The sequence below is a fragment of the Sciurus carolinensis genome, chromosome 17, assembly GCF_902686445.1.
Source record: "Sciurus carolinensis chromosome 17, mSciCar1.2, whole genome shotgun sequence".
Lineage (NCBI taxonomy): Eukaryota > Metazoa > Chordata > Mammalia > Rodentia > Sciuridae > Sciurus > Sciurus carolinensis.
The window spans coordinates 9,953,812-9,981,732 of record NC_062229.1 but is presented as its reverse complement, the minus strand read 5'-3'; the positions used below and the strand labels follow the sequence as shown (position 1 = coordinate 9,981,732).

At 39.6% G+C, this 27,921-nt stretch overlaps 1 protein-coding gene and 2 pseudogenes across 1 annotated transcript; all 3 read right to left on the bottom strand.

Moving 5' to 3' along the window:
* Window positions 1-619: 619 nt before the first annotated feature.
* Window positions 620-1,765, bottom strand: LOC124968001 (olfactory receptor 18-like). Its single transcript, XM_047530408.1, has 2 exons — window positions 1,679-1,765; window positions 620-1,618 (listed from the first exon to the last, which is right to left on the bottom strand). Exons 1-2 carry the CDS (start codon window positions 1,763-1,765, stop codon window positions 620-622), a joined length of 1,086 nt encoding a protein of 361 aa, XP_047386364.1.
* A 4,734-nt stretch (window positions 1,766-6,499) lies between these two features.
* LOC124968903 (olfactory receptor 7E24-like) lies at window positions 6,500-7,480 on the bottom strand (annotated as a pseudogene).
* Window positions 7,481-17,260: 9,780 nt separating this feature from the next.
* LOC124969045 (putative gustatory receptor clone PTE01) lies at window positions 17,261-21,149 on the bottom strand (annotated as a pseudogene).
* Window positions 21,150-27,921: the final 6,772 nt, after the last annotated feature.

Below are 27,921 nucleotides of genomic sequence, written 5' to 3'. Positions count from 1 at the left end.
TATTTTAAGCTGAATCCAGAGGTCCTGGCTGGAGATACATCTCTAGTACATTCTTAACCCTTTCCAAATTGCTGAGAGGTAATGCAGTCCACACCTGCTTTGCTCCTCTTTGGATGGAAAGGGCTGGTTTACCATCATGCAAGGGGATGTGACAGATGCAAGGGTCTCCTGGAGTGGGAGACATGGGGAGGTCTGTACTTCCACAGGTGTTGAAGTAACCACAAAGAGACCCCCCACCATAACTAAAATATATAAACTTATCTAGGGACCCCTAGCATAATGAAGCTTCTTCTCAGTAAGGTTTTACAAAAAGTGTTAAAGATTTCACGGGAGTTCTACTGAGGGCTAATTCTAGTTTGAATCTTCCTTTTTCTTGTAAATGCCAGGTTTGCAGACAAAAGGTTTGATATACTCTGTCTCAAGAGAGATTTGTACAAAAATTACTCTTTTTGTTTTCCTTGGTAAAACTTGTGAAAACTCTGTCTAGCCTAAGAATATGGGACCAAGAGTACCTGCCATGTAACCAACCATTATTATGTAACTCTGCCCCCAACGATGTATAAATCTCAAATAATTTTCAGATCCAGGATCCAGGAACCAGACACCATGGGGGCTGAGATTAGACTATCCTGCGGTGCAGCCTCCTCAGGGCACTTTTAATGTCTCTATTCCTCAGGCTGTAGATGAAGGGGTTCAGCATGGGGGTGACCACAGTGTACATCAGTGAAGCCACTGCACCCTTTCTAGGAGAATTTGATACAGCTGATCCAAAGTACACTCCAAAGGCTGTTCCTAAAAATAAGCAAACAACTGCCAGGTGAGAACCACAGGTGGAGAATGCTTTGCACTTCCCACCTGAGCCTGGGATCCTTAGAATAGAAGAAATAATTTTATAGTAAGAGAAAAGGATTCCTGAGATGGGAAAAAGGCCATATAGGACAATAAGAATGTATTTGACAATGATATTAGAGAAGGTATCAGAACAGGAAAGATTCAGAAGTTGAGAAGGGTCACAGAAGAAACTAGAAATCTCCACATCCTTGAAGCTGGTAATTTTTAAGATCATCAAATTGTGCAACTGGCAGTCCAAAAGACTCAGCAAAAATGACACCAAAACTAAGAAGCCACAGAGTTGAGGGTTCATAATGACTGAATAACGCAGCAGGTGACAGATGGCCACAAACCGGTCATAGGCCATCACAGTCAGAAGCACATAATCCATACAGACAAAAATGGCAAAAAGAGACATTTGTGTCAAGCATCCCACATAGGAAATGTCTTCATTGTGAGTTTGAATGTTGACAATCATGTTTGGGACTGTGGTGGAGATGAAACCAATGTCAGCCAAGGACAGGTTGGAGAGGAAGAAGTACATGGGAGTGTGGAGGTGGGAGTCAGAGCTGACAGCCAGGATGATGAGCAGGTTCCCAAGCACTGTGACCAGGTACATGGACAGGAACAGTCCAAAGAGGACAGGCTGCAGTTCTGGATCCTCTGAGAGGCTCATGAGATGGAATTCAGAGACACGTGTTAGATTTCGTGCTTCTATGTTGCCTGGACAGCTTCTGAAAACCAAACAGGATGTTAAACAAAATGCATAAAACAACCACCCTTCATTCTGGAAACATTTGAGTTCAAGTTTGCACAAGGAAGGTGCTCACGCTTTAGGTCCACACACCTTCAACAATAATGCTCGGTAGTCAAACAGCCAGTCTCCACACACTCTTTCAATATTACTTTCTCCCTCATTCACCTCTCTTTCCATACTCACTTTACAGACATTGAGCTGAACAATGTTAGAAGTCAGGAGCAGAGGAGAGAAGAAGTTCCTGATCACAATGAAATATAGCTTAGAGTTTAAGGGGGAAACGGGGAATAAGTAAAGGACTTCCTATAAGAGAAATTAAGAAGCAGTTTGATACACCTCATTTAGCTCTAAGGTCTTTAGACAAAATCCTTTGACAGGATGTTTAAGACCAGGTAAGAACTGCTTCTCCTGACAACCAGATCAAGGGTGAGGATTCATAACCAGAACACAGTATGTGCCCATTTTCTTCTTTGATCTTCTCATTTGCCTCTTTTGTGGATTTAACTTTTCTCTTTAAAGATTATGTAAACTAAAAATATAATTTTATAATTAATTTTATTTATAATAAGCATATTTATGTTACATAAAAATAAGAACTTCAAATTTAGATAAGATTGAGTCAGTGCACACAATCAATGGTAGCAGTGACCACAAATGGGCAGTAGTGTGTGCTGTACCTGTTGATGGTTTTAAAATCATAGACAGTAAGACTCTTCTCTGAACAGTTGAATTTTATGCAGGTTTATTGTATCCACCCATATAATATCAGCAAAATGTCTCTTACATAAAATGCCTCTTCACTTGTTTCATTTTCTTGACTCTGTACTCCATCTGGCCTGATCAAACTAGGTCATGGTTTCTTGATCTCAACTCATCAATTCAATTTTTACGATCTAAGCACCAGGAAAGCCCCAAACCTCTGGTTTAATCTCAGTGCTTTTTTCTTCTTCATGGAATTTCTGGTGAGTTGTTACTCACACATTGATTTCAATTCTCTGATTTAGGCTACATGAAGTACACTTGGGTTCATTACTTCTCATTTCTCGCTGTAATTGAATTGGGTACTGTGCAAATCAGAGTATATTAAGTAATAATGTAACAACTTCTTGGAAACTTCATGTGTAGAATGGGGGTAGTAATTGTCTACCTCATATGGTTGTCATCAGGAAAATTTTCTTACAAACCTCTCATGTTGCATATCTTGTACTTCTCTCACATTATTAAGTCTACCTGTGCATATTTTAGAATATCCATACACAGTGATGTCAGAACAACACCAATTGTACCAGCATATCCACATGCAAAGTTCACAGTGGTCTTTTCTTACATCAGACTTGCAATCCAATGTCTAATAATATCCTGGCTGGTAGGACATGCTCCATGAATATTACCTACTCCTATTGTCCATAATACCCATTACCTATATAGAAACATATGACTGTTATAACACTGTGTCAGGACTAACATTGGACAGACATCTGCATCATTATGTAAGTCATTTGAGTCTCATGTTTCTGCCTGATTCCATTCTCCTGCAAGTCTGTCTCCCAGACACACCTACTGTCATGAAGTAGGGAGGAATCATTTTCTGTTGGTGTTTTCATGTCAGAATCATCTACCACAGTTTTCCTTTACAAATTTGCCTTTAAAGTACCTAAAAGTACTCATCTAAGTATTCTGCAAAACAATACCTATTGCCCATTAAATATATCAGTTTACATTAACCTGACGTGTTAATTCCTTTGTGAAGTACATTCCTCTTCTTCAAAGTCTTTATATAATGCAAAGTGTTACCTGAAGAAAGAACATCATCACTTAATTGGATAGTTTATTAATATGGAAATCATTTCAAAACCCTTCTGCCAATCTCCATGTCACTCAAAAAAGAATGTTGCATAATACGTTGGTCCTGGCTAGGGGGTTGATTTCCAATTTAAAAAAAATGCATGTTCAAATTTGAAATTAGTGACTGACATTTATGTCCCTACAAAAACAGTCAAATCAGAATCATCAGGGTACCCTCTCAGTCCTAATACATATTATGAAAATGAAGTGTCACACTAACAATAATATTCTGTCCTTGATGAATCCTGAAGAAATTTTGTCTTGTGCAGGGAATACTGTTTCCCTCTGGCTCCAGCAGAAGAGGTGGTGTCCTGGGCTGGAGTCAGGGAGGCCACATTTCAGACCCACATCACACCTGCCAGGGTGAGCACAGTGTGTGAATCTCTTCTCCTCTCCCTGCTCACTGCTAAATGGAAACAGAACATGACACCATCTCCACAGCACGTGCAGCATCAAAGGGAAATTTGGAACTCAATTAATATTTGGTCACTGTGATTTTAATAAACAAACTGCATGATCAGGTAACTATCAGCATTATGGAGGAAAGCCATGGTCAAGGGCAGCGGAGGCTGGAGTGAAGTGCAGCTCTGACTGTGCCTCAGTGGAAGGTGCAGGTTCAGTGCCCTTCAGCTCAGCCTTGTTGCCTTCCCTCGAACCCATGAAAATCTCTGCCATGATTTCTGATAATGTGTGTACTGTGGATGATATGAAATAAAATTAAAGGGTCCCTATGTCCAAAACCTGGACACAGAAAGACACTTTTAATTTGTCTCTATTCCCATGGACACTGCTGGAAGGAAGGAATGTACAGACAGGAGGCCAAAAGTCTGTTAAACCAAACGGATTTTTGCCAATTTAGGAAAGAAGGATGGATGGTTCAATGCTCATCAGACTTGCCCTGGTTTCTTCCCTGGGCCAAGCAGAACACAGACCCCAGGGAGTAAGAAATAGAAGAAAAGGATACATTCTTTCCAAACACACAGCACATGTATCTGTTAGGGCAAAAATAAAGTGTCCATCCAAACAAAGGAAAAATGGTCACTTGGAGTCACTGGACATATTAGTTGAGTGGCATGACATAGTCATGATTAACAGTAACAATAATATCCAGATTTTATTTTGCCTGATTTTATTGACATATCCCATATTATTCTAATAAGTGATCAAAGTATTTATCCTTTCTCACTGCAGTTATATCAACTAGAAGTCATTCAGATGACAAGGCTGAATCTAGACACCAGTGAAACCAGGGATGGCTTTACAGAGATCGTAACTGAGACTGAGAGACTCTGAAACAGACCAAGTAAATATTTTTATTCTTTCCCACCTTTCAGTATCAGTCCAGAGACCTTAACAATGGGTAAATCTCAGATACATTTCAAAAATCTTTCCAGTTTCATGAATGGGAATGAAATCAAACCTGACCTCAGGTGTGCTGTGAGATTGAGAGGGCCATTTTCAAGCATGGAGGAGCATGTGGTGAGGTCCAGGAGGTTCTTGGGGGGCTCAAGAGGGTGATCTGTGCTAAATGAGCCTCTCCTGCTGAGACCTCTCCTGTGACCTGTGGCTGTTCTTCCATAGTGCATGCAGCAGGCGCCCCCACTGCTCTGCCCTGTGATCACCAAGAACCCCACAAGGAACAGCACCCTGGGCAAGGCTCTCTTTCTTCAGTGACAAGGAAGAGGAATGGCTGTTGGGTTCCTGATGGGATGGACAGCCTGCCAGGATTCTCATCTGATGCCCTGGGTCCATAGTCAGACAGCCCAATGCAAACAAGGCTTAACTCCTATCCAAGAAATGAATACAAGTTACATAAGTATAATGCACTTTTCATTTTCTGTAATATAATTATATTATGAACACCTATAACTAAAGTGAGATGGTGCACATGAAATGACATTGAACACATTGCTCAGCACCTGAGCCTGGGAAGCCCTGCAGCCCTGCACATTAGTTCACGGTGCTCTGGCTTCTGTCACCCTCCTCATCATCCTTATCACCAACATACATCCTACAGCTTAGGAAGCACTTCTGAAGGACCATTTTGTGCTGTTGTGGGTGAGATTTCTGTATGAATTAGAACCAGTGTGGGTGGAGAGCACATTGTGAATAAGATTTCTGATCTCCCCACCTGAAACAGAATCTGAACCCCACAACCCCAAGGTTGAACCTGCATTCTGGTGTCCTCCCATCTGGCTACACTGTGGTGTCTGTCCTTGTGCTGAGGTAACACTACTTCCAACAATCCTTCCCACATCCATGTCCCCTCCACACTTACAGGGTTCCACTGCTTCTCTGCTGGGTCATGACCAAGAGGTGCTGATCCCAAGACCCTAACAAGTGTGGAGCCCAGTGAAGTCTCAGCTGTGTCCACAGGTACAGATTGTGTCTTCAGGAGCTTCCTGATGCAGACACCCCCAGGAGGAGACACCACCTTGCAGCTTACTGGACAAGAACAATCAACTGAAGGGCAGCAGGCACAGGATCAATGTGAACTATTATAGGACCTTGGAAGATCAATACACAGAGCTTGTAATTAGACTAATTGGTCCATGAAATACAAATCTCCAAGGATTTCCTATCATTAATGGATACAAAGATACAAATGCACTTCTTTCACACTATTTATGTCTCTTTAATTTCCTTCCCTATAATCAGGAACAAGACAAAATGTACACTTTCACCACTTCTATTCAATAATGTCCTTGAAAGTTTTGTTAGAGAAATTAGGCAAGAAAAATAAATTATGATAACTTTAAATCTCAAAACAGTTTTTGCCATTTTCAAGTTCACAGCACAGCAGCATTAATCACATTGACATTGTTCTCAAACTATCACCATCATCCATCTCTAGAAATTTTTCACCATCCCAAAGTGAAATTTTGTTCCCATTTTGAAAACTCCCCAGGCCTCCTTTATCAATACTGGTTAAACCATTCTAATATGAGACATGATGAGAAATTAAAGTCATTGATGTTATCAAGAAGACAAGATTGAAAGGACTAGACGTTAAACTTTACTACATTTTCCAAAATACATGGCTGCTGGACACCAAAGGTCCTGAGATTAGACAGTTCTGCTGTGAAGCCTCCTCAAAGCACTTTTAATGTCCTTGTTCCTCAGGCTGTAGATGAAGGGATTCAACATGGGAGTGACCACAGTGTACATCACTGAAGCCAACACAACTTTTCTGGGAGAATGTGAAACAGCTGATCCAAGGTACACTCCAAAGGCTGTTGCATAAAACAAACAAACAACTGAGAGGTGAGACCCACAGGTGGAGAAGGCTTTGTACTTCCCACCTGAGGATGGGATTCATAGAATGGATGAAACGATTTTATAGTAAGAGAAAAGGATCCCGGAGATGGGAAAAAGACCATATACGACACCAAGAAAATACTTGAGAATGTTATTAGAGAAGGTGTCAGGACAGGCAAGGTTAAGGAGTTGAGAAGGGTCACAGAAGAAATTAGAAATTTCCACATCTTTGAAGTTAGTAAATTGCAAGACAATCAAATTGTGCAGCTGGGAGTCAAAAAGGCTAACCAAAACAGAAATAAGAACTAAGAAGCCACAGAGACGAGGGTTCATGATGACTAAGTAATGTAGTGGGTGACAGATGGCCACAAACCGGTCATAGGCCATCACAGTCAAAAGCATATCATCCATACAAACAAAAAAGGCAAAAATAGACATCTGTGTCAGGCAGCCCTCATAGGAGATGACTCTGCTGTGTGTTTGGATGTCCACAATCATCTTTGGAACTGTGGTGGAGATAAAACAGACGTCAGTGAAGGACAGGTTGCAGAGGAAGAAGTACATGGGGGTGTGGAGGTGGGAGTCAGAGCTGACAGCCAGGATGATGAGCAGGTTCCCAAGCACTGTGACCAGGTACATGGACAGGAAGAGTCCAATGAGGATGGGCTGCAGGTCTGGATCCTCTGAGAAGCTCACAAGTTGAAATTCAGACACGTGTGTTATATTTTGTGCTTCTGTATTGCTTGGACACCTTTCAAAAAAGAAAAGAGCTTGAGGAAAAGGGAACATATTAACAGGTACCTAATACATTTGAATTCATGTATTCACAAGTAATGTATTTACACTTGAAGTCCATAAGACTTCAACCATAACTTTCAATAGTGAAAAATCCAACTCTCTCGAACACTCTCCTTGTTGCTTTATGTATTATTCACCCCTTCTTTCCATGTGCACTTTAGAGACATTGATGAGAACATTAAGCAGAATGTTATAAGTACTGGAGCACTAGACAGAACAAGTACATAAGCACAATAAAATCAAGTCTACTCTTTCTGGAAAAAGTTAGAGAATAATAGCCTTCCTCATTATGAAAACATTGCTTTAATAAAGGAAGTTAAGAAGCAATCTAATATGCCTTATTGTCTTGTGGACCTTGGACAAATTCTTTTGTCCTATAATATTAGAAACAGTGTGTGAGGCCTCCATACTCTGACAACTGAATTAAGGTTAATGATTCATAATCAGAAGACATTGTTATGTGCCTGTCACTGTCTAGGGTTTTCATCTGTCTTTGGTTTTCTGATTTTCTTCCTTTGTGGATTTAAGTTTTTCCTTTCAAATCATGTAAGATTCAACAGGTGAATGGAAAAGAAAATGTGGCATATATACACTATAGAGTTTCACTCATCCACTAAGAAGAATGAAATTGTGGCATTTGCTGGTTAATGGATGGACCCAGAGAACATCAAACTAAGAGAAATAAGCTAGGCTCACAAAGTCAAGAATCAAATATTTTCTCTCTTATGTAGAACAAAATAAGGGAAAGAGGTGGGGCTGGAATCCCATGAAAATAGAACATATATCAGTGGAGTTGAGTAAAGTGTTTGATGGAGAGGGAGGAGGGATGGGAAATGGGAAGAATGTTGGAGTGAAATAGACCAAACTATTCTAGTACATATATGAATAAACCACAGTGAATTTCACCATTATCTATATCCATAACACATTATTTTTTAAAACTATAAATAAATAGAAAAAAGACCAGTGGGCAGGTAACAGGGAGAGGGAGGAAAGAAAGGGGAAGTAATGGAGACTGAATTGGAACAAATTATATTTCATCTTCTATAATTATGTCAAAATGAATCCTAATATTATGTACAACTACAACACACTAATAAAAATTTTAGAAATCAAAAAAGTTTTTTCATTATTTTTTTAGAGGAGGAAAAGTTTATTTGGGGGCTCAGCTCATAGTTTCAGAGGTCTTAGTCCATAGACATCCAGCTCCATTTTTCCAGGCTGGAGATAAGACAGATTATCAAGGTGGAAGAGTGTGGTGGAGGGAAGCAGTTTACATGATGATTGGCATGCAGAAAGGGAGACTCCACTCACCAGATACAAAGTGTATACCCCAGATGGGCTGGGGTTGTGGCTCAGTGGTAGAGCAAGCGTCTAGCATACATGAGGCCCTGGGTTCAATCCTCAGCACCACATAAAAATAAAATAAACTATATATATATAGTTTTATATATATAGTATATATATATATATATATATACACACACACACACTCCAGAGGCATTTCTCATTTTTTGTACAAAAGGGTTACTTTATTTAATTCTTCTTATCAATGTTTTTACTATGATTCATTATTTAACCTGTTAGAGGTAGGTTTCAGTTGTCACTTTCCATTTTATTTCTCTCATCTCTTTTTTAAATTGTTTGAACAACTATTAGCATATGTTGTTTCCATAACAATGAATCATGCCTGCAAGTGGAAACAATCATGGAAATTAAATCAAGTACCCTTGGCTTTGTTGGACTTCAAATATTGATTGATAACTCTCATTAAATGCACATAATCAATATTATCACTAAAAAAATGTGAAATTAGTGTACACATTATCTCTCAAAGACATAAAAATAATAAATGATGGAAAATACCTTTGAATAGTTTAATTTTATACTGGTTTATTTGCATAAATACATACAATACCAATCCATACACTAACAACAAAGTATCTGGTATAAGAGAGGCATTTGTTTCTTCCTTTTTCTTCATTCTGTATTCCATTGTGGCCTGCTAATTCTGCTACTGTTGCTCTAATGTTAACCCATCAAATTCACATTTATGTATTTTACCACCAGAGAAAATCCCAAAGCTCAGGTTTTTGTCCCAACCTTCATATATTTTATAGTCAATCTTTCCTGATACATATATTGCAAATTCTCTTACTTCAGTCACATGAAGGAAACCCAGGTTCATTATTTGACAGCTCTGTGACTGAATTGGAAAACAAGGTAAAAGAGAATGGAACAGGAAATAATGAAAACGCTTCTGGCAAATTTCCTCATCCTACAAAATGGCACTAAAACTTACCTAATTTATATGGATGTTACAAAACCTTCTTTGAAATTCTCTAAATTGTACAACTAGTAATTCTGTCTCATTTATTAATATATTCACCTGTAAAAATCATTCATTATTCAAATACCCTGACCTCAGATCAAGCAATTATATCAGAGTTCTTGGTGGTATATTCCTATATCAGCTTTGAGATACAATACCTTAAAATACTTCCTGGCTCTTAGAACTAGGACCATGAATATCTCTTATTATTACCAATAATATACACTACCTATACTGAAATAAAAGCATTTGATAATACTTGTCTCCACTTAAAATGGATCTGAATAATCATCAATGAAGTCTGAGTTCTTTGGGTATCACTGCATAACTCCATTCTCTTGCACAGCTGTGTTCCAAACACAGTTACTGTCATGAATTTGGTGGTTATTATTTCCAATCAATGCCTCCATAATAGTATTAACAAATCCATAAGCATTTTTCCTTAAAATATGGCCTAAAATGTACTTAAACTTCATCTAAGTTGTCTACAACACAATGTTTCTTCTGAAATGTGCTATTTCACGTGAACATGTGATTTTAAGTCTGTGAAGTACATTCCTCTACTTCAAAGCCTTTATCTGATTAAACATGACCTAATGGAAGGACATCATTTAACCTGCAAGTTTATTATATTGTTGTGGGCAAGGACCAAACAGACTCCATTTCACCCTAAGACTCCGTGTCATGTAGGAAATGCTTCTCCCATGAGAAAACTCTGCCTCTGTACCCACCAACAGTTGCCTAGCATAGCATGTTTGGCAACACAAATGACAGTTCTTATACAATGTAAGATTGTTCTCCCTCTGGGTTCCATTTTTCTTGGGCAGAGTACCCTAACATTTATGTAAATGTTAGTGACCATTCTCTGATTGTCATGGCAACAGCCACTTATGATTAATGTACTAAAATGCTTTACTTATGGTATAAAAAGTGTACTCTGACCCTTGGAAGGGGTTGAAGGGTACAGACTTGCAGCCTGCCCCTCTAGCCCGCCAGCAGGTGAATAAAGGTGGTTCTACCTCCTGCTTTAAGATGGCCTTGGCGATTTATTGCGATCTCGCCATAAACAATATCACAATGATTTTTAAATGCCTGTGCCTCTCCCTGATCAGAAAACTCAGTTCAAAGCAGGACTTCAGAGTTTTCAGCCTAACATCCTACACAAATTACATAAAAATATGTTTTTAAATTTTATTTCCTATAAAATTAAAATTGTGTACTTTTAATGTCGGGAAAACTATGGAAAAAAATTGATACAATCTGTATACAGTGCAGAGTGCCTGGCACTCAGAAATCTCCCAATAAACATCCATGATGAGAGAAACAAAGTTCAGAAGAAGGGAGGAGTGGGGTTTCAGTGGAAGTATGGAGATTGAAGTTGACCAAATTATGCTATATGCATGTATGAATGTGTTACAATGAAATCCACTATTCTGTGTCGTTAATATAGGCCAATAAAAGTATTTAAAAAGCTAAGATTTGAGTCAGGTAGACATGTTTTTGAGTCCTAAAATTTTGTCTCCAATTCTGTCAGAGGGGTTAATTATTTATAAAGGGCTCATCATTTTAAAGGACTTGGTATGTATAAAATGCCCACACCAATCACTGGCACACCATAGTACTTAATTATTATTAAAGGGAAAGGTGAATTTCAATAGTAAATTTAATAAAGATGATAAATTTTAAGGACAAATTAATGATGCTTCATGATGTTATGGTCACTATCCTCATCCTCATCATCACCTTCATAAACTTCTTGGAGAGCTTAGGAAAGTGTTTACTGGGACCTATTTTCCGTTATTGTCTGAGAGTTGTCCATGGAAAGTGGAACCAGTGTGGGAGGAAAGCAAGACTCTGAAGAGATTTCCAGGACCCTGCCACAACCAAGACCATAAACAATCCTGGTAACCGAAAATTTTACATCCTTTTTCTCCCATCTGGCCACCCAAAATGCATGTTTTGGAAACAATATTCAGACAGCTCATGCTCCGTCATTCGCCTCCCTCAGCACTTACCGATTTGCACTGGGACTCTGGTGGGTCATGGCCAAGGAGTGAAGATCCAAAGCCCATCTAATGCCTGGTACTCAATGAAGGCTCAGGCTTTGTCCCCAGGATTTCTATCCCTGCAGTCTCAGATAGGAGCTTCCTGATGCAGACAAACACAGAAGGAGGAGACACAGGTATGGAGCTCACTGAACTTGGAACCATCAACCTGAAGGGCTCTGCAGGCACAGACTGATTGTTGACTATTATATGGCCTTGGAGGCTCAATGCACACTTCCTAATTAGCCAAATTGGTCCAGGTTATCACAAACTCTAAAGGCTTCCTCATGTTAATGGAGGATGAGGAAGAGAAAATAAATGTCCACAAATGCTCTTGGGCTCTTCTTCTACACAGGAGAAAGCTCCTGGGTATTATTCATTTTGTTCATTAATTTTTTTTCCTTTGCCTTTTTTCCAATTTTATGATGGTGAAATTTAATTTCGCTCCCAAAATGACAGTCTCCTCCAGATTATCAGCATTAATCACACTCACACTGTTGGGCATCCATCACCAACACCCATATCCAAACTGAAAATTTCTACACAATGTAAAACACTTTCCATTCCTCCCAGCCACAAAATTGACTTCCAACATTCTGCCATCAAAAAGAATGGCAAATTGGAACCTGTATACCACAACAATAATGTGACCAAGAGGCTGGCTAGATTCCAGATCTATATTTGTAGTTCAGTTGCCTTTCATACTTTACATTTAAACCCATTGCTCAGATCCTGACAGTTCTGCTGTGAAGGACACTTTTTATGTCCCTGTTCCTCAGGTTTTAGGTGAAGGGATTCAGGGTAGGGATGAGCAAGGTGTAAATAACTAAGGTCACGAAATGCTTTCTGGGCTGATTCACACAACAGAACCAAGGAACACTCCAATGATAGTTCCACATTATAAGCTAACAACTGACAGAGGAGACTCAGAGGTACCTCCCACATGATGATGGGATTCTCGAAATGGAGGAAACAATATTTTAGAAAGATAAAAGAACCCAAAAGATTGGAAAAACACAATATGACTCCATACCTGACAATGTTATTAGAGAAGGTATCAGGATGGGTGAGATTAAGGAGTTGAGAAGGACCCTTGAAGAATTGGAAATTTCTACATCCATAGATTAAAACAATTATAATACAATCAAATCATGCACCTGAGTGTCCAAAGGCTAACCAAAAAGACAGCAAACTAAGAAACCACAGAGTCAAGGGTCTGTGATAATTGGGAAATGCAGGGGGAGACACACAGTCACAACATATCCTAGGCAATGATAGTAGCATATGTTCTATATTTCAAAAGACAAGACCAAAAGAACCATCTGTGTAATGCACTCCACATGGGGGATGATTCTACTGTGAGTTCGGATGTTCATGATCATCTCTGGGTAACCTGGCAAGGTGAAACAGAGTCAGCCAGTAGCAGGTTTGGAGAGAAGAAGTACATGGGGGTGTGGAGGTGGGAGTCAGAGCTGACAGCCAGGATGATGAGCGGGTTCCCAAGCACTGTGAGCAGGTACATAGACAGGAAGGGTCCAAGGAGGGATGATTAAACTGGACCACCAGAGGTTCCCAGGAGAAGGAACTGTGTGACACATATAAGGTTTTCTAATCTACTGTTTGGAAACATTGTGGGAAAATAAAGAGTGTTGGATAAAAGAACAAATAAACAAACCCCACGACTCAGTATATATTTTGAATAGGTATTCAAAGGAAGGTACTCACTCCTGAGGTACATGCACCCTCTGCAATACTGCTCAGCTGTGACTAAATAAATCTTTTTACAATGCTTACGTGATTGTATCCTGTGTTATTGTCTGCAAACATCTACTTTAGAGACACTCAGCTGAGCATGCATAAAAGGCCAAGAGCATTAGAGATAAATTCATGGTAACTAAAATGAATACCACTCTTTGAAGAAAAATATAGAGAACACTAAATATATTTCCCCTTTTAATAAAAATCACTTTTAGAATTGGGATGTAACTCAATGGTAAAGTGTTTGCCTAGTATGCACAAGGCCCTGGATTTTTATCCCCAGGACCATCAAAAAAAGAAAAAGAAAGAAAAAAAGTTACTTATTAAGGAAAGTTAAAGAGCAGTTCAATACACCTAATTTCATTCTACAAAAATGGCACCTACCATTTGTGTTTAGAATGCTTGTGAACATATTCCCAGCAGTTCAGGTGGCTGAGGCAGGAGAATCACAAGTTCAAAACCAGCCTCAGCAACTTAGTAAGGCACTGAGCAACTCAGCAAGAACCTGTTTCTACATAAAATATTTTTTTAAATGGCTTGGTATGTGGCTCAGTGATTAAGTGCCCCTGGGTTCAATTCCCAGTACAAAGAAGAAGAAGAAAAACAGAATGCTTGTGAACACTCTGTGAGAACTAGGACTACCTTATCCAAAACCCAATTTACAAACAATAGTTAATGAACAGAAAACATTGTCATGTGCCAGGTATTCCAGCAGGTTTTCAACATTTTGGGGTTTTCTCATTTCCCTTCTTTCTACGTGAAGTGCTCAGTCAAAAAAAGATTTAAAAATCAAATGACTCATTTGCCATGGTATACTCAAAACTTTGATACAGTTTAGTTAAAGCTACAAATACATCATACATCGCTGACCACAAATGTAACATTAGGGTACACTGTACCTCTCAATAATTAAAACATAATGAAGTTTGAAGTAACATTTTTGAAATTTTTATTTGATCCAGGTTTTTTCACAGTTTTATCGGTGCCTTGTAGTTGTATAATGGTGGCATCTGTTACACGTACTCACGTATGCACCCACTAGGACAACATAATGTGATCAACATCATCCCCAGTATTTCCACTTTCCATGCACCCACTCTCCCTGGTCCCTTTCCTCTATGCTACTGATCTCTTTTCAATATTCATGAAGTCCCCACCTTTCTTTTCCTTTTTTTCTCCTTAGTTTTCACATATGAGAGAAAACATGAGACCCTTGACCTTCTGAATTTGACTTATTTCATTTAACATAAAGATCTCAAGTTCCATCCATTTTCCTGCAAACAACGTAATTTGATTTTTACTTATGGATGAATGAGACTCATGTGTGTGTGCATGTGTGTGTGTATGCCATTTTCTTTATCCATCCATCTGTTGATGAACACCTCAGCTGGTTTCATAGTTTGGGTATTGAGAATTGTACTGCTATAGACATGGGTATGCATGTATCACTGTAGTATGATGGCTTTAATTCCTTAGGATAAATACCAAGGAGTGAGTACAGCTGAGTCTTATGGTGGTTCCATGCCTACTCTTTTGAGGACTCTCCATACTGATCTCCATAGTTGTTGTACTAATTTACAGTCCTATCTAGTGTAAAAGTGTTCCTTTTTCTCCACATCCTCTCCAGCATTTACTATGATTTGAATTCTTCATAGCTGCCATCCATATAGGTTTGTTTTTATCAGTCCATTAAATCTCAGTAAAGTATTTGTTGTGTAAGATATCTCTTGGCAATTTCACATTGATTCTCCATTTTATTGTCATCTGGTAATACTTTTCTTATCTTTTCTTTATTTTTGTTTGTTTTTGTTGTTGTTTGTTTACTTTTCTCCTCACAAACCCTCCTTTTTGTAGTTGAAGATTTTGGCACCAGGGAACCCCCTAGGCCCCAAAGTTTGGGTGCTAATTTTCATGTACCTGCTTACTAGACTTTCTGGTCAGTACTTCCTGATATATGAACTACTTGCTTATTTGAGAGACCTGAAGGCAACTCTGATTCAGTTGGGAAAAAAAAAAAAAGCAAAAGAGAAAACAGGAAAAAAATATCAACATACCTGGGCAGTTTGCTCATGTATAAAATGGGAATAGCAATTACTTAAGTCATATGACTGTTTTAAAATTTTTAATTAATTTTGTGGTTTTGATGGTGCATTACAATCATACATAATACTGGAATTCATTGTGAAATATTCATACATGCATAAGTTTTTCAGTCTCATTCCCCAGTACCTCCCCTTTCCCTCATCTTCTCTCTCACCTTCATCTCCTTCCTCTACTGGTCTCCTTTATGGTGTTTTTTAATTAGTGCAGTAAAATTACACACATCAGTAGAATTCATTGTGGTGTGTTTGCGATGGACATAACATAATTTGGTCAATTCTGTTCCCTAGTACCTCCCCTATCTCTCCCCTCCTCCCTGCCTCTCAATCCTCTTCATCTACTCTTGGGCACTCCATACAGGAAAAGAAGAAAATTTGTATTAGATCTCTTAAATCAAGTCGAGTAGTGGTCCTTAGTTCTATTTAACAATATATTGACCTGTGAATACTTGAAATATCTAGATACTTTGGCTTCACACACCAACAACTTAATCATAACATCTGCTTTGTTCTATGGTTGTACACAACGTAGATTCATACCATTCGTTTAATCATACATGTACATAGGGTAATGATGTCTGTCTCATCCCAACATGTTTCATACTCCCCCTCTCATTTTCCTCTACATAATCTAAAGTTCCTCCATTCACCCCTCACTCCTCCATACCCATTATATGTCATCATCCATTCTTCAGGGAAAACATTTGACCTTTGGTTTTTTGAGATTGGCTTATTTCACTTAGCATGATATTCTCCAATTCCATCCATTTATTTGCAAATACCATAATATTGTTCTTCTTTATGGCTGAATAATATTCCAATGTGTACATATACACCATTTGTGTACAATGAATCAAAATGCAGTCTGTAAAAAATTTTTTAAATAAATAATTAAATTTTTAAAAAAATTTTAAAAATAAAAAAAACCTAAGAAAATCCCCCCACACACACAAAAAAAATCTGCTTTGTTTGTTTTTTGGTGTTTGTTTTGGATTTTTTTTTTGAACCAGCAATTGAATTCAGAGACCTTCACCACTGGGCCACATCCCCAGCCCTTTTTTATATTTTATTTAGAGACAGAATCTCACTAAGTTGCTTAGGGTCACCCTAAGTTGCTGAGGCTGGCTTTGAAGTATACCCTTCTCTTTGTGCTACATTTTCTTTTCTTTTTATATTCATGGTAATAGCCTTTTTATAAATTTAAGATCTGTCTGATAATAATTTACATATTCTATTGTACTAAAATATACATAATAGAAACATATAGTTTTAATCATTATTAACTTTATAGTTTGATAGCATTAATAACATTAATCATAAAGCTCTAGAAATTTTTCAAATTTCTTAACTGAACCTTTATATTCAATTCTAAATTCCCCATTAATCTATCCTCCCAAACTTTATAACTACAATTCCACTAATTAAAGTTTTTAAATTACAAAGTAATGTAACCAAAGAGGCAAGATTCACAGGTATCAGTATTCAATTCTATTATTTTTCCAAACTAAAAATGAAATGTATGTCACTGAAAATGAGATTAGACTATCCTACTAAGGAGCCTCTTTAGGGTGCTTTTAATGTTCCTGTTTCTCAGGCTGTAGATGAAGGGGTTCAGCATAGGAGTGACAACTGTGTACATCACTGAGGCCACTGCACCCTTTCTAGAAGAATGAGACACAGCTGAGCCAAGGTACACACCAATCGCCGTTGCATAAAACCAACAAACAACTGCCAGGTGAGACCCACAGGTGGAGAAGGCTTTGTATTTCCCACCTGACGATGGGATTCTCAGAATGGAGGAAACAATTTTATAATATGAGAAAAGAATACCTAAGAGGGGTAAAAAGCCATATATGGCACCAACAAAATACATGACCAGGTTATTGGTGAAGGAGTGTGAACAGGAAAGACTGAGGACTTGAGAGGGATCACAAAAGAAATTAGAAATTTCAACATCTTTGAAGGTGGTGAACTGTAATGCGATCAAATTGTGTAGCTGGGATTCAAAAAGGCTAATCAAAAAAGTCACCAGAACTAAGAAGCCACAGAGTCGAGGGCTCATAATGACTGGGTAACGCAGGGGGTGACAGATGGCTACAAACCGGTCATAGGCCATCACAGTCAGAAGCATATCATCCATACACGCAAAAATAAGATAAAAAGACATCTGTGTCAGGCAGCCCACATAGGAGATGGCTCTGCTCTGAGTCTGGATGTTCACTATCATCTTGGGGACTGTGGTGGAGGTAAAACAAAAGTCAGCCAAGAACAGGTTGGAGAGGAAGAAGTACATGGGGGTGTGGAGGTGGGAGTCAGAACTGCCAGGATGATGAGCAGGTTCCCAAGCACGGTGATCAAGTACATGGACAGGAACATTCCAAAGAGGATGGGCTGCAGATCTGGATCATCTGAGACGCTCATGAGATGAAATTCCGAAACACGTGTAAGATTTTGTGGGTCCGTATTGATTGGACACCTTTTGAAAAAGAAAAGAGGACACGGAAAAAGAAATACATATGGGCACCCAGCACTCTGTATGCATTTGAATTCAAGTGTTCACAAGAAAAGTATTTGTGCTTGAGATCTATGCACCCTCAACAGTACTTCTCAGTAGTGAAAACCCCAGTCTTCCTGTACTATTTGTTTTTTGCTTTCTACATCATTCACCCCTTCCTTGCACACCATCAGAAGTCCAGGAGCAGTGGTGGGAACAAGTTGTGATCACAGTAAAATGCAGCCTCCTCTTTATGGAAAAATGGGGCAAAGTAACAAGCTTCCCCGTTAATTAAAAAAATAAAAAAACAATTTTAATATAAGGGAATTAAGAGGCAGTCCAATATACCTTATTTTGTTCTAAGACCTTGGGACTAATTCCTCTGATTTGCAATATTTAAAATTCTGCATCTCCCCATGCCAAACAAAGCATAGGCTCTGGAGAATCAGAAATGAAAAAGGGAGATGTCCTTCCCAAATACAGAGCATACACATCTGTAGGACTGAAAATAAAATGTCCCATTGAGCAATAGGAAAACAGCAACTTCCGTTCAGTGTTGTTTTAGCTGAATGACATGAAGATAAACTTATCATTAGTAATAACAATAATGATATCTAAATTTTATTTTGCCCTAAATTTATATATGCACCACATATTTATCGCATGCAGAGTGCCTATTATCTATTTAGTCCTTCCTCACTGGAGTTCCCTCAACTAGAAATCTACTAAGATGACAATGCTGAGTCTTAGAGACATCAACAATGTCCCCAACATGACAGAAGTGATAAGTGAAGTAGGAAAGATTACAAAAGAAGTGGTTAGACTCTGAATTAGGTCCACTACATGTTTTATTGTTTGCCAGCTGACAGGAAGTTTCCAGCAGGTCTTAACCACAGGTACTTCACAAATATACTTTTAAAGTCTTCCCAGTTCTGTGAGTAGGAATGAAATCAAAACCTGACATAAGGTGAACTTTTGAGATTCAGTGAGCTATGTAAAAGCATGGACGACCATGTGGTCAGCTTCAAGGATGTTCTGGAGTGGACACAAGACAGAGATCTGTGCTGAATGATCATGAGCCTCCCCTACTGGGACCTCTCCTGTGACCCGTGGCTGTTTGCTTCCATAGTGCATGCAGTGGGCGCCCCCACTGCTCTGCCCTGTGATCACCATGAATCCCAAAAGGAAGAACACAGTGGGCAAGGCTCTCTCTCTGCAGTGACCGGGAAGAGGAATTGCTGGTTGGCTTGTTGATGGGACAGCCTGCCAGGATTCTCCTGCATGATGCCCTGAGTCCATAGTCAGGCAGCCCAATGCAAACATAGTTTTACTATTTTCTACCTAAAAAATGAGTACAAGTTACATAAATATAATGCACCTTTTCATTTTCATGCTTTATAGTTACATATAGCAGTTGGATTTATTTTGATGTAATCATACATGCAGGGAATACAATTTGCTTCATTTCAGTACACAATACTATCTCATCTCCTCCCCATCTCCCATTCCTATTCCTCTATTCTATGGGTCTTCCTTCTATTGATTTATTGTTTTTAATTTGTGATTTATAGATATACATCGCAATGAAATTCACTGTGGTATATTCACATATGTGTACACCAGAGTTTGGTCAATTTCATTCCATGGTTCCTTCCTTTTCCCATCTCTCCTCCCCACTCCTGCCTCTTCTATCCTCTTTCTCTACTCCACTGAATTCCCTTGTACTTTCATGGGATCCCTCCTTTTTTCCTTAGTTTGTCCTAATAATGATATCTAAATTTTATTTTGCCCTAAATTTATATATGCACCACATATTTATCGCATGCAGAGTGCCTATTATCTATTTAATCCTTCCCCACTGGAGTTCCCTCAACTAGAAATCTACTAAGATGACAATGCTGAGTCTTAGAGACATCAACAATGTCCCCAACATGACAGAAGTGATAAGTGAAGTAGGAAAGATTACAAAAGAAGTGGTTAGACTCTGAATTAGGCCCACTACATGTTTTATTGTTTGCCAGCTGACAGGAAGATGTGAGAGAAAACATTCTGTGAGGATATGGAGAAAGGTACACTCACACATTGTTGGTGGGACTGCAAATTGTTGCAGCCATCCTGGAAAGCAGGGTGTGTGGACATTGGCAAAAAATCTAAAATGAAATCACCATATCACCAGCTATCCCACTCCTTTGGTATTTATCTCAAGGAACTAAAATAAGCATACCATAGTGATTCAGGCACATCCATGTTTATAGCAGCTCAATTCACAGTATCCAAATTATGGAACCAGCCCAGGTGCCCATCAACAGATGAATGGATAAAGAAAATTTGGTATACATACTCAATGGAGTTTTACTCAGCCATAAAGAAGAATGAAATTATGGCATGTGCTGGTAAATGGATGGAACTGGAGAGTTTCATGCCAAGTGAAATAAGCCAGACCCTTTTCAATTTGTATCAAATGGTAATAAAGTGGACCTGCATAACTACAGCGAGATGGCACACATGAAATGAAATGAAGGACAGAACACTGTTCAGCATCTGCAACTTGGCAAACCCTCTGTATCAGTTCATGGTGCTCTGGCTTCTGCCATCCTCCACATCATCCTTATCATAACTATCACAGTCCCTTTTCAGTGCTTAGGAAACACTTTAGAAGGACCCATTTTTTGATATTGTTGGTGAGATTTCTTTGAGAAATAAAACCAGTGTGGGTAAAGAGAAAATTTTGAATAAGACTTCTGATATCCCTACCTTAAACCAAAATGTAAACTTTATGATCCCAATAGATGAATTTTTTCTTATGGAATCCTCCCATCTGGCTCTCCAAAATGTGATGTTTATGGTGAAAACACAATATTCCAATAGTCCTTCCCACATCCACTGGATCCCTCTGCACTTACTGGGTTAGGCTGCTTCTCTGCTGGGTCATCACGAAGAAGTGAAGATCCCAAGACCTACCCATGACTAGGGCTCAATAAGACTCAGGCTCTGTTTGTAGCTTTCATATGGATATACATGGTGTATGCTAGGAGTTTCCTGATGCAAACAGCCACAGCAGGAGACACAGCTATGCAGCTCACTGGGCTGGAACCATCACAGAAAAGAGCTGAAGCCACAGGCTAATTATTGATTATTAAAGGACCTTAGAAGTTAAATGCACAGAGCTCATAATTAGTCAGATTGGTCCATATTACCCTGGTCTCTGAGGACTTTCTAACATTAATGGAGGAAGAGTAACAAGAGAAAAATGAATGTCCACAGAAGGGCGTGAACATTCCCTCTACCTTGGAGGAAGCTCATGTATATTCACTTCTTTTACCTCTACATTTTTTAAAGGTACATCTGCTTTTTTACCCATTTTTATTGAGGTAAAATAAAAATAACAAAAAAAAATCACCATTCTAACCATATTAAATACCCACCCAGCATGGTGCGTATTTAATATGAATTCATAGTTTCAATTAATTGTACTCATATTATTGTGCAATAATCACCATCATCCAAATTCAGAAATGTTCAATTTGCAAAACTTAAACTTAGAACCCTTGTCAAAAACTCTCCACTCCTCCCACCCCACAACCCTGGCAACCACCATTCTACTGTGAAACATGATGGGGAATTAAAGCCCTCAAAACTAAAAACAATGTGTCCAAGGAGGCAGCATTTCAGGACTAGATGTCAATATTGCTGTGTTCCAGTTGTGTGCTTCAGGTCTCAAGATGGAACTGTTCCACCAAGAAGACTCCTCTGTGGTGTTTAAATGTCCCTGTTCCTCAAGTAGAGCAGAAGGGATTCAGCACAGTGGTGCCCACAGGGTACATCAGCTAGTCTATCACAAGCATTCTGAGAGATGTGATATGGTTGAACCAAGCACACTGAAATGCTTGATCCACAAAATGAGCAAGCAGTGAAAGAAAGACCCACAGGTAGAGAATGCTTTATAATTCACTACTGTTGATTAATACACACACACATAGAACCAAGACAACACATGATTTTATTCATAAAGATATCAGGACAGGCAAGATTAAGAATATGAAAAAACTTTTGGAAAAAAATAGCACTTTTCACATCCTTGAATGGGTACATTGTAAGGCAGTCAAATAGTGAAGCTTCTAGTTCAAAGAAAAACCAAAAAAAAAAAAAGATTACAAAATGTAAAAATCAAAGACCTGAGGACTTATAATAACTGGATCATGCAGAGGGCAAGATGACCATAAACTGGTCATAGGCCATCACAGTCAGGAACAGATCATCAATACACCCAACACTGATAGATTGCTGATTGTTCCTTCAGGATAGACAATGAGGCCATCTATGACATCTGCCACAGAAAGTGACATCGAGCTCCCAAACTACACTAACTTTAACTGCCTTATTAGCCAGATTGTGTTTCACATCACTGCCTCCCTCAAATTTTATGGAGTCCTGAACATTGACGTGACAGAATTCCAGTCAAACCTATCCTCACCCCACTTTTCTCTAACCACATATGCCCCTGTCATCTTGCTGAGAAAGCCAACCATGAAGAGCTCACTGTAGCAGAGATCACCAATGCTTTCTTTGAGCCAGCCAACCAGATGGTGAACTGTGACCCTTGCCATGGTAAATACATGGCTTGCTGCCTAGTTTACCATGGTGATGTGGTCCCCAAAGATGTTAATGCTGCCATTGTCAATATTGACAACAAGCATACCATTAAGTGTGTGGATTGGTACCCTACTGGCTTCAAGGTTAGCATTAACCTTAAACCAGCCTCCCTCTGTGGTACAGCAAGCTGTGTGTATGCTGCGCAACTGCCCAACAATTGCTGAGGCCTGGCTCACCTGGATCACAATTTTGACCTACTGCAGGCTAAGCATGTCTTAGTTCACTGGGACATGGGTGAGGGGGCAGAGGAAAGAGGACATGGCTGCCAAAGTGGAGGACCATTAGGAGGTTGGAAACTGATAGTGCTGACAGAGAAGATGAGGGTGAAGAGTATTAATCTTTCTCCTGCAATTTTATATTCTGTTGTCTTAGATTTGTCCTATTTCTGCTTTTTGTAGCCCTTAACTATCAATAAAAGTGTTTCCATTCAAAAAGAAAGAGATTGGTTTTTGGCAGCCCACCTATGGAGATGAGTCACTGTGAATGTTGATGTCTACAGTCATCTTTGAAACTGTGGTAGAAGAGAACCAGATGTCAACCAAGGACAGGTTGGAGAGGAAGAGCACATGGTTATGTGGAGGTGGGATACAGACCTGAGAGCCAGGATGATGAGCAGGTTCCCAGGCACCATAACCACACAGATGGACAGGAACCATCCAAAGAGGAAAGAATGCAGTTCCAGAACACCTGAGAGCCCAGAGGAAGAATTCTCTCCCATGTGTAATATTGTGTTCTTCAATATTGTTTGGAAACCTTTTGGGAAGTATAAACAGGGTTGGGTGAAAGACATGAATAAGCAAGCACTTACAACTCTGTTTATATTTTAATTCACACTTTCACAAGTATTCACACTTGAGGTCCATACAACTTCAGCAATACTTCTCAGTTGTGTCAAACACAATCTTCTTAGAATTCTTGCGTTACTGGTTTCTATGTCATTTATCTCCCCTGAAACTGTGAACCCTCGAATAAACTTTTCCTCCTCTACAAAAATCATACTTTAGAAACAATCAACTGGGTAACATTAGTAGACCCAAAGCAGGAAAGACAAGAAGTCCATGATCACTATGTAATATATTCTATTCTTTGAAGAAGAAAGTACAGAATAAAAAATGTCCATCCCCTATAAGAAAAAATATTCTCATTAAGGTAAATTAAGAAGAGTCAAACATACCTCACTTTATCCCACACCAGTGGTACAAAACTTCACTTAGAATGTCTGTGAACACTGTGAGAGCTAGGATTGCCTTCTCTGAACCCTGAGTTAGAGCTCATAGTTGGTCGTGTGCCCTTTGTCCCAGAGGTTTTTCTTCATTCGTGGGTTGACTAATTTCCCTTCTTCGTGGATAAAAATGTTCAGCCAAATATGGTTTATCTCTTAAAAATCATTTAATATATGACTCCTATCATTAATCTTGGTAGACTTTAAATTTTCATAAATACACTTAGACTCCAAAAATCATATGTTATGATTTGGATGTGAGGTGTCCCCCAAAAGCTCATGTGTCAGACAATGCAAGGAGGTTCAGAGAAGTGAGTGGGTTACCAGACCCTCAACCCAATCAGTGAATTAAAAACTTGACAGTAATAACTGAGTGGTAACCAAAGGCAGGTGGGGTGTGGCTGGAAGAGGAGGGGCATTGGGGGCGTGGCTTTGGAAGTATATATTGTATGTGGCAAGTGGTGTCCACCTCTCTCTGCTTCCTGACCGGCATGTGAGCTGCTGTGAAGTTCAGCCTCACCTTGAACCCCCAAGGAATGGTGCCAGACTTGTGTGAACTAGAACTCTGAAACTGTAAGCCCTCAAATATGCTTTTCCTCCACTACAGTCATGCAGTCACAGCAGAGAAAAAACTGACGAAAACATCACACAACGTTACTCTCTACAAATGTGGCATCAGTACATACTACACTTACCTGTCAATGAATAAAACACAATGAAATTTTAAGAAAAAAATTCTTATATTTTTCATTTATTCAGGTTTATTACTATCAACCTATTAAATATCACTATAAAGCAGAGCTAGGTTGTGAACCCAGACCCCTCCACACTCCAGAAATGAGGCAGAGGAAAAAACAGCTGACCAGAGAAGTGGATGACATAGTTAGGGCTCTAAGAGCCAATACTAGTCAGTCTGAGATTTGGAGAGACTTGAAGTTTGGTTACTGGAGCAGAAAACAAGGACACAGTTGCTTGACCCCAAATCCATACCAGGGAGAGGGGAAGGGACTACAGAGAGAGAGAAAGGGAGAGGAAAACACATAAGCTCACCTCCTTAACAAGAGGTGGAAAGAAAAGCAGACCAAATTAAAACACAGCAGGGGCAGTGGAGTTGGTGAAGGACATCAAGCAATTTGACCCAAACTGTGAGCTGGGAGTCATGTGGGCATGGAAGTCATTTCTGGAATTCACAGCTGGTCAAAATTCCTAGAAGAAATTAAATCAATACAGTTTCTCCCCACCTTCAGACTGCAACAAATAAAACCAGAGGGAGAAGCCCTGCAGTGGAACATCTCCATAATCTGTCTGGAAGGAATCTGTAGAGGGATGACTACTCAATGAAAGTTGCTGAAAAGCCCCTCCCCTGACTGTGGATATGGGCGTGGGGACCGGAGAGCCAGCCACTCCCAGGAACTGCTCGCCTAACCCAGAGCTTCACACAGCCTCTGCAGGAGCTTGGGAAGAGATGGGAGTAGAGGCCTGAGATTTGCAGCCCCTGATAGTGAGCGCTCAGGCACAGATAGGACAGTTGTCTCAGTCCCAGGCAGCAGAGGGGTACTGCATCAGCGATTTGCAGCCACAGGCCATGGGAGCTCTGACACAGGCAGGGTGGCATCTCTGTTCCAGTCGGTGGAAAGGAGTGGAGCCCCTCATAACCATGGGCAGTGGCTGCTAAGATGCAGGCAGACCAGCTGCGCCTCTTTCCGGGGCACAGGAATAGTGCCCTGGTGATCTGTGCTGGTCAGGGCGGGGTGCACTTCTACACTACAACTACCACAGAGAGCTCCCAACCACAGGTCCTGAGCTTGCAGACAACCACCCAGTTCTCCGCCACTTTGAAGAGGGCCCTGTGGAGGGGACCAGTGCATGGTGTCCCACTGCATTCAGAGCAACAGCCCTGATTCATGCACCCCGTACTCCTGCACCCAGTAGAAAGAGCCAGCAGGGACAGCGCAGCACCCTCTGAGCATCCAGCCTCAGGCCCCCGGGGCCGACAGAGGAGAATCGGGAACTGCATGATGAGGGTCCAGAGCAACCACAGGAGTGGCTCCCGTGCCCCAGCGCCTTTGGGGGAGACAAAGCTGAAGAGTAATGGACATCTTCTAAATGGCCCAAATCCTGACGAAATCCAGAACAGGAAAACTCAATATGAATTTCCTCCTCCTTAGCTTTAACGTCAACTTTGACCATACACATATTTACTCATTTTGATTTGATACTTTTACACTAGTATTCAATATTGTGCCCTTGACCTATTTGATTGTATTTCTTCTACGTTTTAAAGCATTGCCTGGAATCATTCTATCTTTGTTTTCCCGACTCAGGGATACACCCGCTCCTCAGCTCCTCTTTTCCTCTTACATTCCCAGCTACTACCTCACATTCTGCCCCCATCCATCTTTTTCTTCTTTTTACATTGGTTTCTATTATTCTTTTCTGTCTTTCTCTTCCTTCTTTCTTTTTTCTTTTTTTCTCTTCTTTTGCCCAAATTTTCTCTCCTCCCCTTTAAAACCCTATATAATGGGATAGCCATTTTATTATCTTTTTTTTGGTGTTTTAATTTTCATTCAGGGCTATTTTTTTTCCTTTTTTTATTATTGTATACAAATGGGACACATGTTGTTTCTCTATTTGTACATAGAGTCAAGGCATACCATTTGTGTAATCATATGTTTACATAGGGCAATGATGTTTGATTATTTTTTCCCTTCCCCCCCACTCCTCCCACCCCTTTTCCCTCTATACAGTCTTTCCTTCCTTCATTCTTACAACACTCCTTATCCCTAACCCTAAACCTAACATTAAACCTAATGCTAACCCCTCCCACCCACCATTATATGTCCTCCTCCGCTTATCAGTGAGATCATTTGTCTTTTAGTTTTTTGAGATTGGCTTATCTCACTTAGCATGATATTCTCCAATTTCATCCATTTGCCTGCAAATGCCATAATTTTATCATTCTTCATTGCGGAGTAATATTCCGTTGTGTACATATGCCAAAGTTTCTTTATCCATTCATCAACTGAAGGGCATCTAGGTTGGTTCCACAATCTGGCTATGGTGAATTGAGCAGCAATGAACATTGATGTGAAAGTATCTCTGTAGTATGCTGATTTTAAGTCCTTTGGGTGTAGGCCAAGGAGTGGGATAGTTGGGTCAAATGGTGTTTCCATTCCCAGCTTTCTGAGGAATCTCCACACTGCTTTCCAGAGTGGCTGCACTAATTTGCAACCCCACCAGCAATGTATGAGTGTTCCTTTTTCATCACATCCTCGCCAAAACCTATTGTTGCTTGTGTTCTTGATAATCGCCATTCTAATTGGGGTGAGATGAAATCTTAGGGTAATTTTGATTTGCATTTCCCTTATTACTAGGGATGTTGAACATTTTTTCATATATCTGTTGATTACTTGTACATCTTCTTCTGTGAAGTGTCTGTTCATTTCCTTAGCCCATTTGTTGATTGGATTATTTGTATTCTCCGCATAGAGTTTTTTGAGTTCATTATAGATTCTGGAAATTAGCGCTCTATCTGAAGTATGGTTGGCAAAGATATTCTCCCACTCTGTAGGCTCTCTCTTCACATTGCTGATAGTTTCCTTTGCTGAGAGAAAGCTATTTAATTTGAATCTATCCCAGTTGTTGATTCTTGCTTTTATTTCTTGTGCTATGGGAGTCCTGTTAAGGAAGTCTGATCCTAAGCCAACAAGGTGAAGATTTGGACCTACTTTTTTTTCTATAAGATGCAGGGTCTCTGGTCTGATTCTGAGGTCCTTGATCCATTTTGAGTTGAGTTTTGTGTAGGGTGAGAGATAGGGGTTTAATTTCA